General features: G+C 52.5%; 1 protein-coding gene across 11 annotated transcripts; it reads left to right on the top strand.

Moving 5' to 3' along the window:
• The first annotated feature begins 8 nt into the window (after positions 1 to 8).
• Positions 9 to 13,496, top strand: Usp19 (ubiquitin specific peptidase 19). Of its 11 annotated transcripts, none has more exons than XM_045136319.1 (27): positions 9 to 100; positions 1,443 to 1,703; positions 1,969 to 2,007; positions 2,160 to 2,288; positions 2,379 to 2,512; positions 2,586 to 2,738; positions 2,991 to 3,207; positions 3,336 to 3,492; positions 3,599 to 3,670; positions 3,786 to 3,901; positions 4,010 to 4,224; positions 4,308 to 4,503; positions 4,585 to 4,718; positions 4,828 to 4,986; positions 5,072 to 5,182; positions 6,854 to 6,964; positions 7,049 to 7,150; positions 8,914 to 9,054; positions 9,141 to 9,259; positions 9,695 to 9,832; positions 9,933 to 10,246; positions 10,345 to 10,455; positions 10,541 to 10,757; positions 10,841 to 10,993; positions 11,098 to 11,258; positions 11,340 to 11,518; positions 13,102 to 13,496. In XM_045136319.1, exons 2-27 carry the CDS (start codon positions 1,580 to 1,582, stop codon positions 13,216 to 13,218), a joined length of 3,819 nt encoding a protein of 1,272 aa, XP_044992254.1. In that variant the 5' UTR covers positions 9 to 100; positions 1,443 to 1,579; the 3' UTR covers positions 13,219 to 13,496. The 11 variants fall into 11 exon arrangements, with proteins under 11 accessions (XP_044992254.1, XP_044992251.1, XP_044992249.1 ...); XM_045136316.1 differs by having other exon boundaries at positions 2,586 to 2,888; XM_045136314.1 differs by having other exon boundaries at positions 2,586 to 2,888; positions 4,004 to 4,224.
• The last annotated feature ends 621 nt before the right edge of the window (positions 13,497 to 14,117 follow it).

Raw genomic sequence — 14,117 nt, 5'->3', positions numbered from 1 at the left:
AGGGGCGCGCCGGAACCGGAACCGACCTGACGCCGGAACCGGAATCGAGAGCGGGTTGCCAGGGCCCGAAGAGGGCCGGCGGCGGCGGCGGTCTCGCTCGGTGAGTGGGGCTGACCGTAAGTCGCCGGTTTTCAGCCGCTGCAGGAAGGCCTCGGCGCTGGCCCGGGGCGGCCTGTTCAAGGTCACGGGCCGTGCCCAGCCCCGACACCTCGAGCCCCCGCGGCGAGCTGGGCCCACCTAATGCCGGCCGAGCGGTTGTGCTACCGCCGTGGCAGGCCTCCTTCCCTCTCTCTCTCTTTCCCTTTCTCTCAAGACTGACTAGCGGCGAGCTTCCTGGAGGAGGAGTTGGCGGGCCTGGGATCGGGTGGCTGGAGCCGGGTAGCAGCCCCGGCTGGGCCGCTGGTCTGTGATCACTAATTCTGCACAGATCAGATGGGTGTGTGTAGACAGACAATCCCTTTGCCACTTGATCGTCCTGGGAACATGGGGTGGAGGGGAGGGAGGGAGGCGACCTGCGGGCGATTAGGTGCCCGGGTGCGAGGAGAACCATGTTCTCTCCTCGGCCGTGCAGACAGGCCGACGTTAAATAATCTTGCCCACCAGTGCCACATCTGACCTGTAGAAGCGTATGTTACCGCTTCCCTCACCCGCCCCCCTCCCCAGGGGAACACAGACTAGTCGATATCTCCTCCGCTCCCAGTTCCAAGCTGAGTTTGATTTAGCGTTGTGTCTGGTTTTTTTTTTTTTTTTTTTTTTTTTGGAGAACTTCATTTTGGGTGGCGAAACCCGTAATCCACAGGCACAGCTGTGGGAAACTGAGTAGAAGGGTCTCTGTGTGGCTCAGAGCTGATGAGGGAAGGGACCGGGAAGGAGGGTGATGATGATGTCTGGTCCAGTTTTTAACTGGATGTCCATCACCGTGCGGGATGGACCTAAGGACCTTTTCTGAACAGTGGCAGCACCCTGACTTGGGCCTATTTTCAGCTACAGTGCCTGGCTGCTCTCGGGCTCCTTGACGGACCGCCTCTCCTGCTTTACTCCTCCACCTTCACTTGTCTGGTGGTGACTAAGCAGCCAGCGAGAGTGAAGGAAGAGGGAGCTCCCAGCTCAGAGTTTCAGCCCTGTGGGCTGGAGTCATGGCTTCGACCCAGAGGAGGATCCTGGGCCCAAGCCATCACCGCCTTGGCTTGGCACTTCCTTAGTGAGGCTTCCAGCTTTGAGGCTGCATTACAGGTGTACTGAAGGTTTCACCTGAAGTGGCTGTTGCTGCATGAATTATTTTTTCCCTTTGCAGAATAGCCTCAGAGTATTCAGAGCTACTCGAGGTGGTGAAGAGATGGTGCCCGTTAGGGTTAAGTGTGTCCTGAGTTGCTGAGCTCTGTCAATAGCCAGGGAGCAAACTGTTGGGTCTTGGAAGTGATCGTTGGTCCCTTTCTCAATAGGCTTGTTGGTTCCTTACTGGAGGATTTGGTCACAAAGAGTTGCCAAGATAGCCGGGCCAGGAAGAAAGCGCCGCAGCCCTGACCCAGACACTGTTGCCGACCCTGGGACACTCTGGCTGTCGACCAAGCGGCTCAAGATGTCTGGTGGGGCTAGTACCACAGGCCCAAGGAGAGGGCCGCCAGGACTGGAGGAGGCCACTAGTAAGAAGAAGCAGAAGGATCGTGCAAACCAGGAGAGCAAGGATGGAGATCCTAGGAGAGGTGGGAGTGGCATTTCCAGAGTGCCCATGGCCTCCTCTTCCCCACCTTCTGGGCATGCAGGTTGGAGGTTGGGAGATGACTGCTTTCCTCCTCCCTGGGTCTTGGTCTGATGCTAAGAGAAAGACCCCTGGCAGGTTGGGCAGAGCCTCAATTTGGAGCCCTGGGTTATTTGGCTGGGATCCAGAAGATAGTGTTTTAGGTCGTAAGGTCTTAGAAGCTGGTCCTCCATCATTGTCCCTGTCTCTGTTCTTTCTTTTATTGTCAGGGTCAGCATCTACTCCGCGAGAGGAACAGACCAAAGAGGGTGAGTACTGATGGGGCCTTCAAGTGCCAAGGAGGGGGAGGAACATGAGGGATGTATCTTCCCTATGGAACAGTACCAGCAGGGCTGGGTTTCTCTTACCTGCTTAACCCCATCAGCAGACCCTTGTCATCTCCTTGCCACTCCCCCTGTAGAATTGTTGCTTGATTGGAGGCAGAGTGCAGATGAGGTGATCGTCAAGCTACGAGTGGGAGCAGGTGCTCTGCGGCCAGAGGAGGTAGACGCTGCTTTTACAGACACAGACTGTGTGGTGAGGCTTCCAGGTAGGTCAGCTGATCAGACAGAGCACAGCCATTCCATTTGAATTCTCTTATATGCTCCACTTCAGCCCGCTGCTGCTGTTTTCTCTTTAGATGGTCGGCAGTGGGGTGGAGTCTTATATGCTGAAATAGAAAGTTCTTGCACCAAAGTGCAGTCCCGCAAAGGAGGTCTTTTACAGTTGTCATTGCCCAAGAAGGTACCTCTGCTCACATGGCCCTCTCTTCTGGTAAGTTCAGTACAGGGTAGGGTGGAAAATATCGAGTGTAGTCAACAGGGCCTAACTGTTGTGTCTTTTGCAGAAGAAACCTCTAGGGAACCAAGAGCTGGTGCCAGGGTTGCGATGCCAGGAGAATGGGCAAGAGCTGTCTCCCATTGCCCTGGAACCAGGCCCTGAGCCCCGCAGAGCTAAGCAGGAGGCCCGGAACCAGAAGCGGGCCCAGGGCCGTGGTGAGGTAGGCTCAGGGGCTGGCCCTGGGGCCCAGGCAGGGCCCAGCGCCAAAAGGGCTGTGCATCTCCGGAGAGGGCCAGAGGGGGAAGGGTCCAGAGATGGTCCTGGACCCCAGGGCGATGCCCCACCCTTCCTGACTGACTCTGCCACCCAGGTGAGAGCTAGATGTCTGGGTATTTGGAGATGGGGAGAGGGGTGTGGATTGGAGTGGGTGCCAGAACCAGGCTGATTCTGCCCACAATCTTACCATGAATAGGTTGAGGCTGAGGAACAGCTCCGTGTACCACCATTGAACACCCAAACCTGTCTCTTGGGTTCAGAGAAGAATTTAGCCCTTTTGACAGGAGAGAAGGCAGTGTCCTCCAGGAATGATCCAGTCTCCCCATCCATCATTCGGAATAGAGACCCTGGGAAAGACGAGCATGCTAAAGAGGAGATGGCAGTGGGGGCAGATGCTGCAGCCCTGGTGGATGGTAAAGGTGGTACTGCGGGTGGCCTTGCAAAGTACTAGTTGGATTATAGGGTGATGGGAGGTTAGGGAGTAGCATAGCAATGTGTTGGAATCTGTCCTGGGTGGCACTGATCCATGGTCTCAACATAGAACCTGAGTCCATGGTGAACCTGGCATTTGTCAAGAATGACTCATATGAGAAGGGGCCGGATTCAGTGGTGGTGCACGTGTATGTGAAGGAGATCCGCAGGGACACCTCTCGAGTACTTTTCCGTGAGCAGGACTTCACGCTCATCTTCCAGACCAGGTGGGTAGGTGGGTGGGTGGGCTGAGGCTGAGACAGGCAGTTTCCCTCAAATGGGATGTGTATTTTCATGTTCTTTTGTCCTTCCTTCCCTGCTCTGCCTTTGCAGGGATGGAAATTTTCTGAGGCTGCATCCGGGCTGTGGGCCCCATACCATCTTCCGTTGGCAGGTGAAGCTCAGGTGGGTGGTGCCTGGCCCCACCGCTGTGTTGGTCCTACCTGGGTTTTCATCTCTGTGGCCTGTTGAGCCTGATACCTCCTCTACCTAAGGCCCTGAGCTCAGCTTTTTCCCACAGGAACCTGATTGAGCCAGAGCAGTGCACCTTCTGTTTTACGGCTTCCCGCATTGATATCTGCCTTAGGAAACGGCAGAGTCAGCGCTGGGGGGGCCTGGAGGCCCCAGCTACACGAGGTCTGCACACGAGCTCCCTTCATTGCCGAGCCCTGCATGATCAGGACCCCTGCCCTTGCCACATGCTGCTAACCACCAGCCCTCTCGTTCCCCCTTTTTAAGGTGCAGTGGGTGGTGCAAAGGTTGCCGTGCCGACAGGTCCAACCCCTCTGGATTCAACCCCTCCAGGAGGTGCTCCCCACCCCCTTTCAGGCCAAGAGGAAGCCAGGGCTGTGGAGAAGGAAAAACCTAAGGCCCGATCTGAGGACACAGGCTTGGATGGTGTAGTGGCCCGCACCCCCTTGGAACATGTAACCCCGAAGCCAGAGCCACACCTGGCCTCAGTGAGAATCCTGGATTGGGAAGGACCAAGAATGGGAGGCTGGAGTATAAGGACTGCTCTCTCATGCTTCCTTTGCTCCCATAGCCCAAGCCCACGTGTATGGTACCTCCAATGCCCCATAGTCCTGTGAGTGGAGACAGTGTGGAGGAGGAAGAGGAAGAAGAGAAGAAGGTGTGTCTGCCAGGCTTCACTGGCCTTGTCAATTTAGGCAACACCTGCTTCATGAACAGTGTCATACAGTCTCTGTCCAACACTCGGGAACTTCGGGACTTCTTCCATGGTGAGGTTAGGGACAGGAGTCTGGGGTATAGGCAGAAGGGATGCCTTTGCCCTCACACCTCTGCTTGGCTGTTGTTTCTAGACCGATCCTTTGAGGCTGAAATCAACTACAATAACCCGTTGGGGACTGGTGGGCGTCTGGCCATCGGCTTTGCTGTGTTGCTTCGGGCCCTGTGGAAGGGCACTCACCATGCCTTTCAGCCTTCCAAGTTGAAGGTGATCTGTGACTATTCCCGCTCTTGCCTGGAGAGGGTGGGGCGGGCCAGCCAACTGAGTGTCCAGTAGGTGCTAAGATTTCTCACTAACACTTGGCCCCTATATGTAGGCCATTGTGGCCAGTAAGGCCAGCCAGTTCACAGGCTATGCACAGCATGACGCACAGGAGTTCATGGCATTCCTGTTGGATGGGCTGCATGAAGACCTAAATCGGATCCAGAACAAACCCTACACAGAGACCGTGGACTCAGACGGACGGCCTGATGAGGTTAGTCGAAGGTGAGGGGCATAAGGTAGGGGTCTTGCGTGTCCTAGCCCTTAGTCTCCTCAGTTCTCACTACTCTCTCTTTCAGGTGGTGGCTGAGGAGGCCTGGCAGCGGCACAAGATGAGGAACGACTCTTTCATTGTGGACCTCTTTCAGGGCCAATACAAATCAAAGCTGGTGTGCCCTGTGTGTTCCAAGGTATGGTGGGCTCCCCTGGAAAGAGTTCCCCTGTTGGCTTAGATTTAGAAGAATGAGCATTTATAGAGACTTCAGGACAGAATTTGGACAAGGAATCTGGCAGGGAGGTCTTAGGTTCCTCTGTGGGCTGAGGAGGTCAGGCAGACTAAGCTTCCTGACTGAAATCAGGTGTGTGGCAAAGATAAGGTTGTGTCAGCATTGTAGGTAAGATTGAAAGGCATGTGGGATACAGATGAAGGGACAATTGGGAAAGTGTTTAAGCTGCCAGAAAACGGGATTGTTCTTTCCTGATGAGCCCTCCTGTTCTATCTAGTGGGTTTTGGTTTTTTTGTTTTCCTTTTTTTTATATTTTTATTTATTTATTTGCAAACAGAGAGAGAGAAAAGAGAGGCAGACAGAGGCCAGGGCCTCCAGCCACTGCAAGTGAACTCCAGATGAATGTGCTACTTTATGCATCTGGCTTTATGTGGGTACTGGGGAATGGAACCTGAGTCCTTAGGCTTCACAGGCAGGCAGGCAGGCAAGTGCCTTAACCGCTGAGCCATCTCTTCAGCCCTTCTTCTTCTTCTTTTTTTTTTTGAGGTAGGATCTTGCTCTAGCCCAGACTGACCTGGAATTCACTCTGTAATTTCAGAGTGACCCAAACCATGGTGATCCTCCTACCTAGGCCTCCCAATTTATTTTATTTACTCATTTCTGTCTTTCTTTTCTTTTTGTTTTTTCTTTGAGGCAGGGACTCAGTCTAGCCCAGGTTGACCTGGAACTCACTCTGTAGCTCTAGGCTGGCTCCAAACTTAAGGTGATCCTCCTACCTCTGCCTCTCAAGTGCTGGGATTAAAGGCATATGCCATCATACCTGTTTTCTTTTTTTCTCTTTTGATTTTTCCAAGTAAGGTCTCACTCTAGCCCAGGGTGACCTAGAATTTACTATGTAGCCTCAGGGTGGCCTCGAACTCACAGCGATCCACCAACCTCTACCACCCTAGTGCTGGGATTAAAGGTGTGTGCTACCAACACCACACTACCCATCTCTCTCTTTCTGTTTTCCTTTTTTTTTTTTTTTTTTTTTTTTTTGGTTTTTCGAGACAGGGTCTCATGTTAGCCCAGGCTGACCTGAAATTCATTATGTAGTCTCACAGTGATCCTCCTACCTCTGCCTGCTGAGTGCTAGGATTAAAGGTGTGTTACCACCATGCCCTGCCTTGTTTTCAGTTTTGTTATTTTTAAACTTTTTTTTTTTTTTTTTTGAGAGAAAGAGAAAGAGGCAGATAGAGAGAGAATGGATGTGCCAGGGCCTTCAGCCGCTGCAAATGGACTCCAGAAGTATGTGCCACCATGTACAAATGGCTTATGTGGGTCCTGGGGAGTCGAACCTGGTTCCTTTGACTTTGCAAGCAAACGCCTTAACCACTAAGCAATCCCTCCAGCTCTGTTTTCTTTTTTTTTTTTTTTTTTAAGGTAGGGTCTCTAATCTAGGCTGACCTGGAACTCTTACTCTAGGCCCAGGCTGGCCTTGAACTCAAAGTGACCCTCCTACCTCAGCCTCTCATCTAGTGTTTACTGATTGACTGTGAAGCCCTGAGAACCATCAGAGGGTATGATTAGGTTTTCAGGCATGAGCATCTTGTCCCTGTGTGACCAATCACCTTAGTGCTTCCTCTGCATCCACAGGTCTCTATCACTTTTGACCCGTTCCTTTATCTACCAGTGCCCTTGCCACAAAAGCAAAAAGTTCTCCCTGTCTTTTATTTTGCCCGAGAACCCCACAGCAAGCCCATTAAGGTGAGGAGTAAGCCCCTCCCCTCTGGGCTGTCTCAGAGAGCCTGGCTTACATCCTCCACTCACTTGATTCCCTTGTTGCCCCAGTTCCTGGTGAGTGTTAGCAAGGAGAACTCCAGTGCGAGTGAAGTTTTGGATTCTATCTCTCAGAGCGTCCATGTGAAGCCCGAGAACCTGCGCTTAACTGAGGTATAGTTATCTTTCCCAAGCTGTTAACATATGTGGCCACATGTCTCTACTTATACACAGGCAGACATGTACAGCCATTGACATCTGTACACATACATGTAAATACAAGTGGAACGTCATAAACACAGATGCTGTGATGCAGGCTGACCTGGAATTCACTGTGTAGTCTCAGGCTGGCCTCAAACTCACGGTGATCTTTCTACCTCTGTCCCTCAAGTGCTTCTGTCTCCCTAGTACTGGGGTTAAAGGTGTGTGCCACCAGGCCTGGAGCTGTTTTGTTTTTTTTTTAATTTTTTTTGTTTATTTATTTATTTGAGAGAGACAGACAGAGGCAGAGAGAGAGAGAGAATGGGCGAGCCAGGGCCTCCAGCCACTGCAAACGAACTCCAGATGCGTGTGCCACCTTGTGCATCTGGCTAATGTGGGTCCTGGGGAATCGAGCCTTGAACCAGGGTCCTTAGGCTTCACAGGCAAGCGCTTAATCACTAAGCCATCTCTCCAGCCCTGGAGCTGTTTTTTTTTTTTTTTTTTAATTTTTTATTTATTTGTTTGAGAGAGACAGACACAGAGAGAAAGACAGATAGAGGGAGAGAGAGAGAATGGGCTCACCAGGGCTTCCAGCCTCTGCTAACGAACTCCAGACGCGTGCGCCCCCTTGTGCATCTGGCTAACGTGGGACCTGGGGAACCGAGCCTCGAACCGGGGTCCTTAGGCTTCACAGGCAAGCGCTTAACCGTTAAGCCATCTCTCCAGCCCCCTGGAGCTGTTTTTTAAAATATATTTTAATTATTTATTTGAGAGAGAGAGAAAATGGGCATGCTAGGGCATCCAGCCACTGCATATGAACTCCAGATGCATGTGTCCCCTTGTGCATCTGGCTTATTTGGGTCCTGGGGAATTGAACAGGGGTCCTTTGGCTTTTCATGCAAACATCTTAACTTCCAAGCCGTCTCTCCAGCCCAAAATATTTTTTTAATGTTTTTTTTTGGGGGGGGGGAGAATGGGCACACCAGGGCCTCTTGCCACTGAATATGGAATTCCAAATGCATGTGCTACTTTGTGCATCTGCATCTGGCTTTATGTGGATCCTGGGGAATTGAACCCAGGTTGTCAGACATTGCAAGTAAGCACCTTTGACGGCTAAGCCATCTCCAGCCCAGCTGTTATGCTTTCATTTGAAACATTATTAAAATCAGGCATTGGGTTATGCAACACAGTGATCTCAGTTCTCAGCCATATCAGGGTTTAAAACTACTACTTTGAGGGTGGATCCTAACTGCCTTTCTCCCCTCTGTGGATTAGGAGCTTTTGGTGCAGGACTGTCACAGTTTGGTCTTGTTCTTCCTCCATCCTACTGTTGGCTGTTTTCATCTCATATCTGCATGTTAGCTTTCCCTGAAAGTTCCTAGCCTTGAACTCAGCAGTGTCATTTGTCTCAAGGGCAAGGGTAGGGAGGTGGCTTCTTCCTGATAACATCTTAAAGCCTTAACAGGCCATTGCTAGTTAAGATGGTATAGTGGATCTTAGTATGTAAGGCTGGTTGACACATGCTCAGGACTTGACTTGGGGGCACTCTGATGCACCTTCTGCCATTGGGCACTGAGGCCAGGCCCACTACAGGCATATTCCTCATTTGGTCCACAATCCTGGTTTTGTTCCCATAGATAGACCTTGAGACCAAGCCTCTCTGTGCTTAGGGACAGTGAAAGGGTTTATCCTCCCTCACATGGCATCTTTCTGTTTTTTTTTTTTTTTTGTCCCAGGTAATTAAGAATCGCTTCCACCGTGTGTTCCTGCCCTCTCATTCACTGGACACCGTGTCCCCATCTGACATGCTCCTATGCTTTGAGTTGCTGTCTCCAGAGTTGGCTAAGGAGCGGGTAGTGGTACTAGAGGTGCAACAGGTGAGTGGGAGCCAATTTGATGCCATCGGGCCCTGGTGGGGACTGGTCACCTGCTTGGCTTTGCTGAACGAGACGACCCACCATAGCGCCCCCAGGTACCCAGCATCCCCATCTCCAAGTGTGCAGCCTGCCAGCGGAAGCAGCAGTCAGAGGATGAAAAACTGAAGCGCTGTACCCGTTGCTACCGTGTGGGCTACTGCAACCAGTGAGAATCCCCATGGCTCTCCCTCCCATTTATTCCTCTTGCCATCCTACTTTCCTCTGCACAGAAAGGCACATTAAAAAAATATATATATTTATTTGAGAGAAAGAAAGAGGCAGGTAAAGAGAGAGAATGGGTGTGCCAGGGCCTTTAGCCCCTGCAAATAAACTCCATATGCATGTGCCACCCACCTTGTACATCTGGCTTTACATGGGTACTAGGAAATTGAACCTGGGTCCTTAGGCTTTTCAGGCAAGTGCCTTAACCACTAAACCATCTCTCCAGCCCAAAAGGCACATGTTTTAAGCCCCTCCACTGATACCTGAGTTTATCAGGCCCTGAGGGAAGCAGGGGTTCCCAGGGTCTCAGACTAGTCCCCAGTGTGTATTCCTAGAAGGTGGGGCTAAGATCTTGTTCTCATCTTGTCCTTCCCTACAGGTTTTGTCAGAAAACCCACTGGCCTGACCATAAGGGCCTCTGCCGCCCTGAGAACATTGGCTACCCCTTCCTGGTCAGTGTACCTGCCTCACGCCTCACTTACGCTCGTCTCACTCAGCTGCTGGAGGGTTATGCCCGGTAGGTGCTCAGAGGTTGGACTAGATGAGGTGGGTAGAAAGCATAAGTGCTTAGGTGCTGGACCAGTCAGAACGTTTCTTGTCTTGCTGTCTGTTGCCAGGTACTCTGTGAGTGTATTCCAGCCACCCTTCCAGCCTGGCCGCATGACCTTGGAGTCCCAGAGCCCTGGCTGTACCACACTCCTTTCCACTAGCTCCTTGGAGGCTGGGGATAGTGAGAGGGACCCTATTCAGCCTTCTGAGTTCCAGTTGGCAACACCTGTGGCTGAGGGGGACACAGGCACTCCTCGGGTGTGGACAGCTCCTGATCGGGGCCCTGTGCCCAGCACCAGTGGAATTTCTTCCGAGCTGCTGGCCAGTGGGCCTGCTGAGGGTGGCTCCTTGCCTACTGGTGAGAGGATGTCCCGACCTGAAGGTAAGATATGCTGAATGGCTCTGGGGGTTGTGGTGAGAGATTGGAGAATGTTGTGTAGGCCTTGGTGGGCAGGAAAGCTTTAACTGTTTTTTTCTTAGCTGCTGTGCCTGGGTACCAACACCCAAGTGAAGCCTTGAATGCCCACACGCCTCAGTTTCTCATCTATAAAATTGACGCATCTAACCGAGAGCAGCGGCTTGAGGATAAAGGTGTCTGAGACTGTGGGAAGACTTGGCTTGGGCTGGGCTGGTTGCTCTCCACAGCTGTATCACCACTGCCCCTGTTCATTTCTAGGGGAGACCCCATTGGATCTGGGTGATGACTGTAGGCTGGCTCTGGTGTGGCGGAACAATGAGCGCCTGCAGGAGTTTGTGTTGGTAGCCTCCAAGGAGCTAGAATGTGCTGAGGACCCAGGCTCTGCTGGTGAAGCTGCCCGTGCTGGCCACTTTACCCTGGACCAGTGCCTCAACCTCTTTACACGACCTGAGGTGCTGGCACCTGAGGAGGCCTGGTGAGGACAGGGCAACAGGCAAGTAGAGGGGCAAGGTGAAGGAAAAGCTTGCTGGTCCTGACCCCTCTTCTGTCCCCTGCCAGGTACTGCCCGCAGTGCAAGCAGCACCGTGAAGCCTCCAAGCAGCTGCTGTTGTGGCGCTTACCAAATGTGCTCATCGTGCAGCTCAAGCGCTTCTCCTTTCGTAGTTTCATATGGCGTGACAAGATCAATGACTTGGTGGAGTTCCCTGTCCGGTGAGCAGTGGACCCTGATGACTGTGGGCCGGGTATGGGGGCCATGGGGCATCCCTGGTTCCTGTTGACTGACTTGCCTCCCCCTTCCCTGACGGGGACTGTAGGAACCTGGACCTGAGCAAATTCTGCATTGGTCAGAAAGAGGAGCAGCTGCCTAGCTATGACTTGTATGCTGTCATCAACCACTACGGAGGCATGATCGGCGGCCACTATACTGCCTGTGCACGCCTGCCCAATGATCGCAGCAGCCAGCGCAGTGACGTGGGTGAGGGCACACACAGCCAGCAGGATAGGTGGTAGGGATGGTGGTACAGGCTGTGTTCATACTCTTCCCACCCTGCTATAGGCTGGCGCTTGTTTGATGACAGCACGGTGACAATGGTAGACGAGAGCCAGGTCGTGACACGTTATGCCTATGTACTCTTCTACCGCCGGAGGAACTCTCCTGTGGAGAGGCCCCCCAGGGCAAGTCACTCTGAGCACCGCCCAGACCTAGGCCCTGCAGCTGAGGCTGCTGCCAGCCAGGTGAGGCATGGGGGAGATCTTGCACACTAATGGGGGGTAAGATTGGAGCACACAGCTTTCTTTCCTCTAGTCATAGTCTCTTCAAGCCTTGGGACTCATAGAAATTGTACTCAGGGTTTCCTGACATTAGAACCACAGCCAGGGGCGGCCTGGGAGCTCCGGGGACACTGTCAGAGATATACATATTACCAACATGTTGCCACTGATGTGCACAAAAGCACACGTTAAGCAACTACTCTGAACCTCACCAGGCATTGTGCTGTGATCAGATTATTCTTAACCTCTCCCAGCTTTGGCCTACATGTTCCTCATGTCAGCCTCATTTTTGATCATCCCCATGTTAATGGTATGTACTCAACATAGGCCTGTCAAGGTTGGATGCAGTCTTGAGTGGCTGTCACACTCTCTGAGGTGAGCAACCCTCTTCAATGAGCCTTCAGGGTCTTCTGTCTCTTTTACTGACATGGTGTGCCATTAGCTTCACGTGCTGGGCACAGTCACATCACTTTTCCAGACTAGCTGCCTCCTTTCTCCCCTCTCTGCCTCCTTGAGGCCTTGGTCAGGTTCAGAGAGAGACTTCATAACACAGTGGTCAGATTTGGATATGGGCAGTCCCTCAGGAGGAGATTTTGTTGAGTTTGGTTGGCTTCTCCTCCTCCTGTGGGAGTTCTGGACTGATAATACTGACCATGAAACTTCCTACTCCTCTCCTTGAGAAGCTACGTGTGAATGCAAAGCTGTCTTGAGGCCAAAGGAAGTCAAGATTCTTACAATTTGATGCTCTTAGTTTAGACAACGCTGGTACTGGCCACCTACCTACTTCTCTGCTGCTTGATCAAAAGAATTCAGGGTCTTAGCCCCAGTCACCCTGGTGGGACTGTCATGGTTAGGGGTCTCAAGGACACTGGGGCCTCCCCATCCTCTGGGTGCTGATGGCCGTTTCCGCATACCGTAGGCTTCCCGGATTTGGCAGGAGCTCGAGGCCGAGGAGGAGCTGGTGCCTGAGGGGCCTGGGCCTCTGGGTCCTTGGGGGCCCCAAGACTGGGTGGGCCCCCCGCCACGTGGCCCTACCACACCAGACGAGGGCTGCCTCCGGTACTTTGTCCTGGGCACTGTGGCAGCTTTGGTGGCCCTTGTACTCAACGTATTCTATCCTCTGGTATCTCAGAGTCGCTGGAGATGAGCTCACCTGCAGGCACCTGCTGTGAGCTGGCCCACCTGCCTGCCTGTGTGGTGGGGAACAGCTGTGGGTTTTGGGCCTCAGTGTATGCATCTGGTGGGAGATGGGGGGGACTGTCCTCTGCAGGGGCAGAGCATCCCAGTGTGGGTATCCATCCAGCTGTCTGTTCTCTTGCTGCTCTTCCCCTGGCCTGGGGCTCAGCTCTGCTGGAGCTACTTCCTGTATGTAAAGCGTTAATAAAGCAAGTATTCAGGCCCGACCTTGTCTCTCTGTCTCAACGCCGCTGCTGTCTGCGCCTGCCTTGGGGCCCTCCCTTGGGTGCCGGGGCTCTGAGCCAGCACCCCCGGGATGCCAGGAGGCATGGTGGGCAGCCCCCAACCCCTGTCCTCATATTCTGTTGCAGGGACTAGGCCCTGGCCAGGCCCCCGAGGTGGCCCCCACGCGGACAGCCCCTGAACGCTTCGCCCCCCCTGTGGACCGCCCAGCCCCCACCTACAGCAACATGGAGGAGGTCGATTAGCAGGTCCCTGGCTGATGGAGGGACTTGGGTTTGGGGGATCCCCTGCAGAGGGCCATCTCTGCTGCTTTTCCTTCTCTAACCCAGAGGATACTGGCTCGGTCAATGGGAAGTTGGAGGGTATGATTTGGGGGTGAGAACTACACAAATTGTGACCTCTTGTCAGCTTAGTTCCTGGACTAGTGGGCCTTTCCAGCTGCCTCCAGTGCTGCGTGTTTGATTCTCAATTGTACCTTCAGTTCTTTCTCACCTGCATTATAAACGTTATAATTTTATTCTAAGAATTGTAATTGTTTTTTTTTTTTGCATTTTGGAAGTGATTGCTGCTGTTTAAATATATTTTAAAAATAAATAATAAATAAGCAGACTTAGTGGCTGACCCACAACATACTGTGGCTACCTCCCCACCCTTCTCCATCATCTAGCACGTGTGTGTATGTGATAGACGTCCAGAAAGTACTCTGGTCTGAGGAGAGGTAATAATATCACAACTTCTTACCTCTGGGTTTTGTTTTGTTTTCTTCCTGAAGTCGGGTCTCACTAGCCCAGGCTGACGTGGAATTCACTATGTAATCTCAGGGTAGCCTCGAACTCACTGCGGTCCTTCTACCTTTGCCTCCCAAGTGCTGGGATTAAAGGTGTGTGGCACCATGCCCGGCTTTGGTTTTTGTTTTTGTTTTTTTTCAAGGTAGGATCTCACTCTAGTCCAAGTTAACCTATAACTCACTGTGTAGTCCCAAACTGGCCTCTAACTCACAGGGCTCCTCCTACCTCTGCCTCCAGAGGGCGATACCTCACTCAGCTTCCTCTGGGTTTTGAACTTCCCAGTACTACGTGCTTTCTGGAGCTTGTCTCCTGCCTTGTCATCCCACTCTTTCTGTGTCCCACATAATAAGGTGCAA

The sequence above is a fragment of the Jaculus jaculus genome, chromosome 17 (assembly GCF_020740685.1).
Source record: "Jaculus jaculus isolate mJacJac1 chromosome 17, mJacJac1.mat.Y.cur, whole genome shotgun sequence".
NCBI classification, from domain to species: Eukaryota; Metazoa; Chordata; class Mammalia; order Rodentia; family Dipodidae; genus Jaculus; species Jaculus jaculus.
Note: the sequence above shows the minus strand (reverse complement) of the source record. Positions and strands in the feature narration are given on the sequence as shown.

Coding starts and splice junctions, on each gene's coding strand:
- Usp19 (XM_045136309.1), top strand. CDS start 1,580: ATGTCTGGTGGGGCTAGTACCACAGGCCCAAGGAGAGGGCCGCCAGGA. Junction 3,671..3,785: donor CGTTGGCAGGTGAAGCTCAG/GTGGGTGGTGCC, acceptor TTTTTCCCACAG/GAACCTGATTGAGCCAGAGC. Junction 4,987..5,071: donor CAGACGGACGGCCTGATGAG/GTTAGTCGAAGG, acceptor TCTCTCTTTCAG/GTGGTGGCTGAGGAGGCCTG.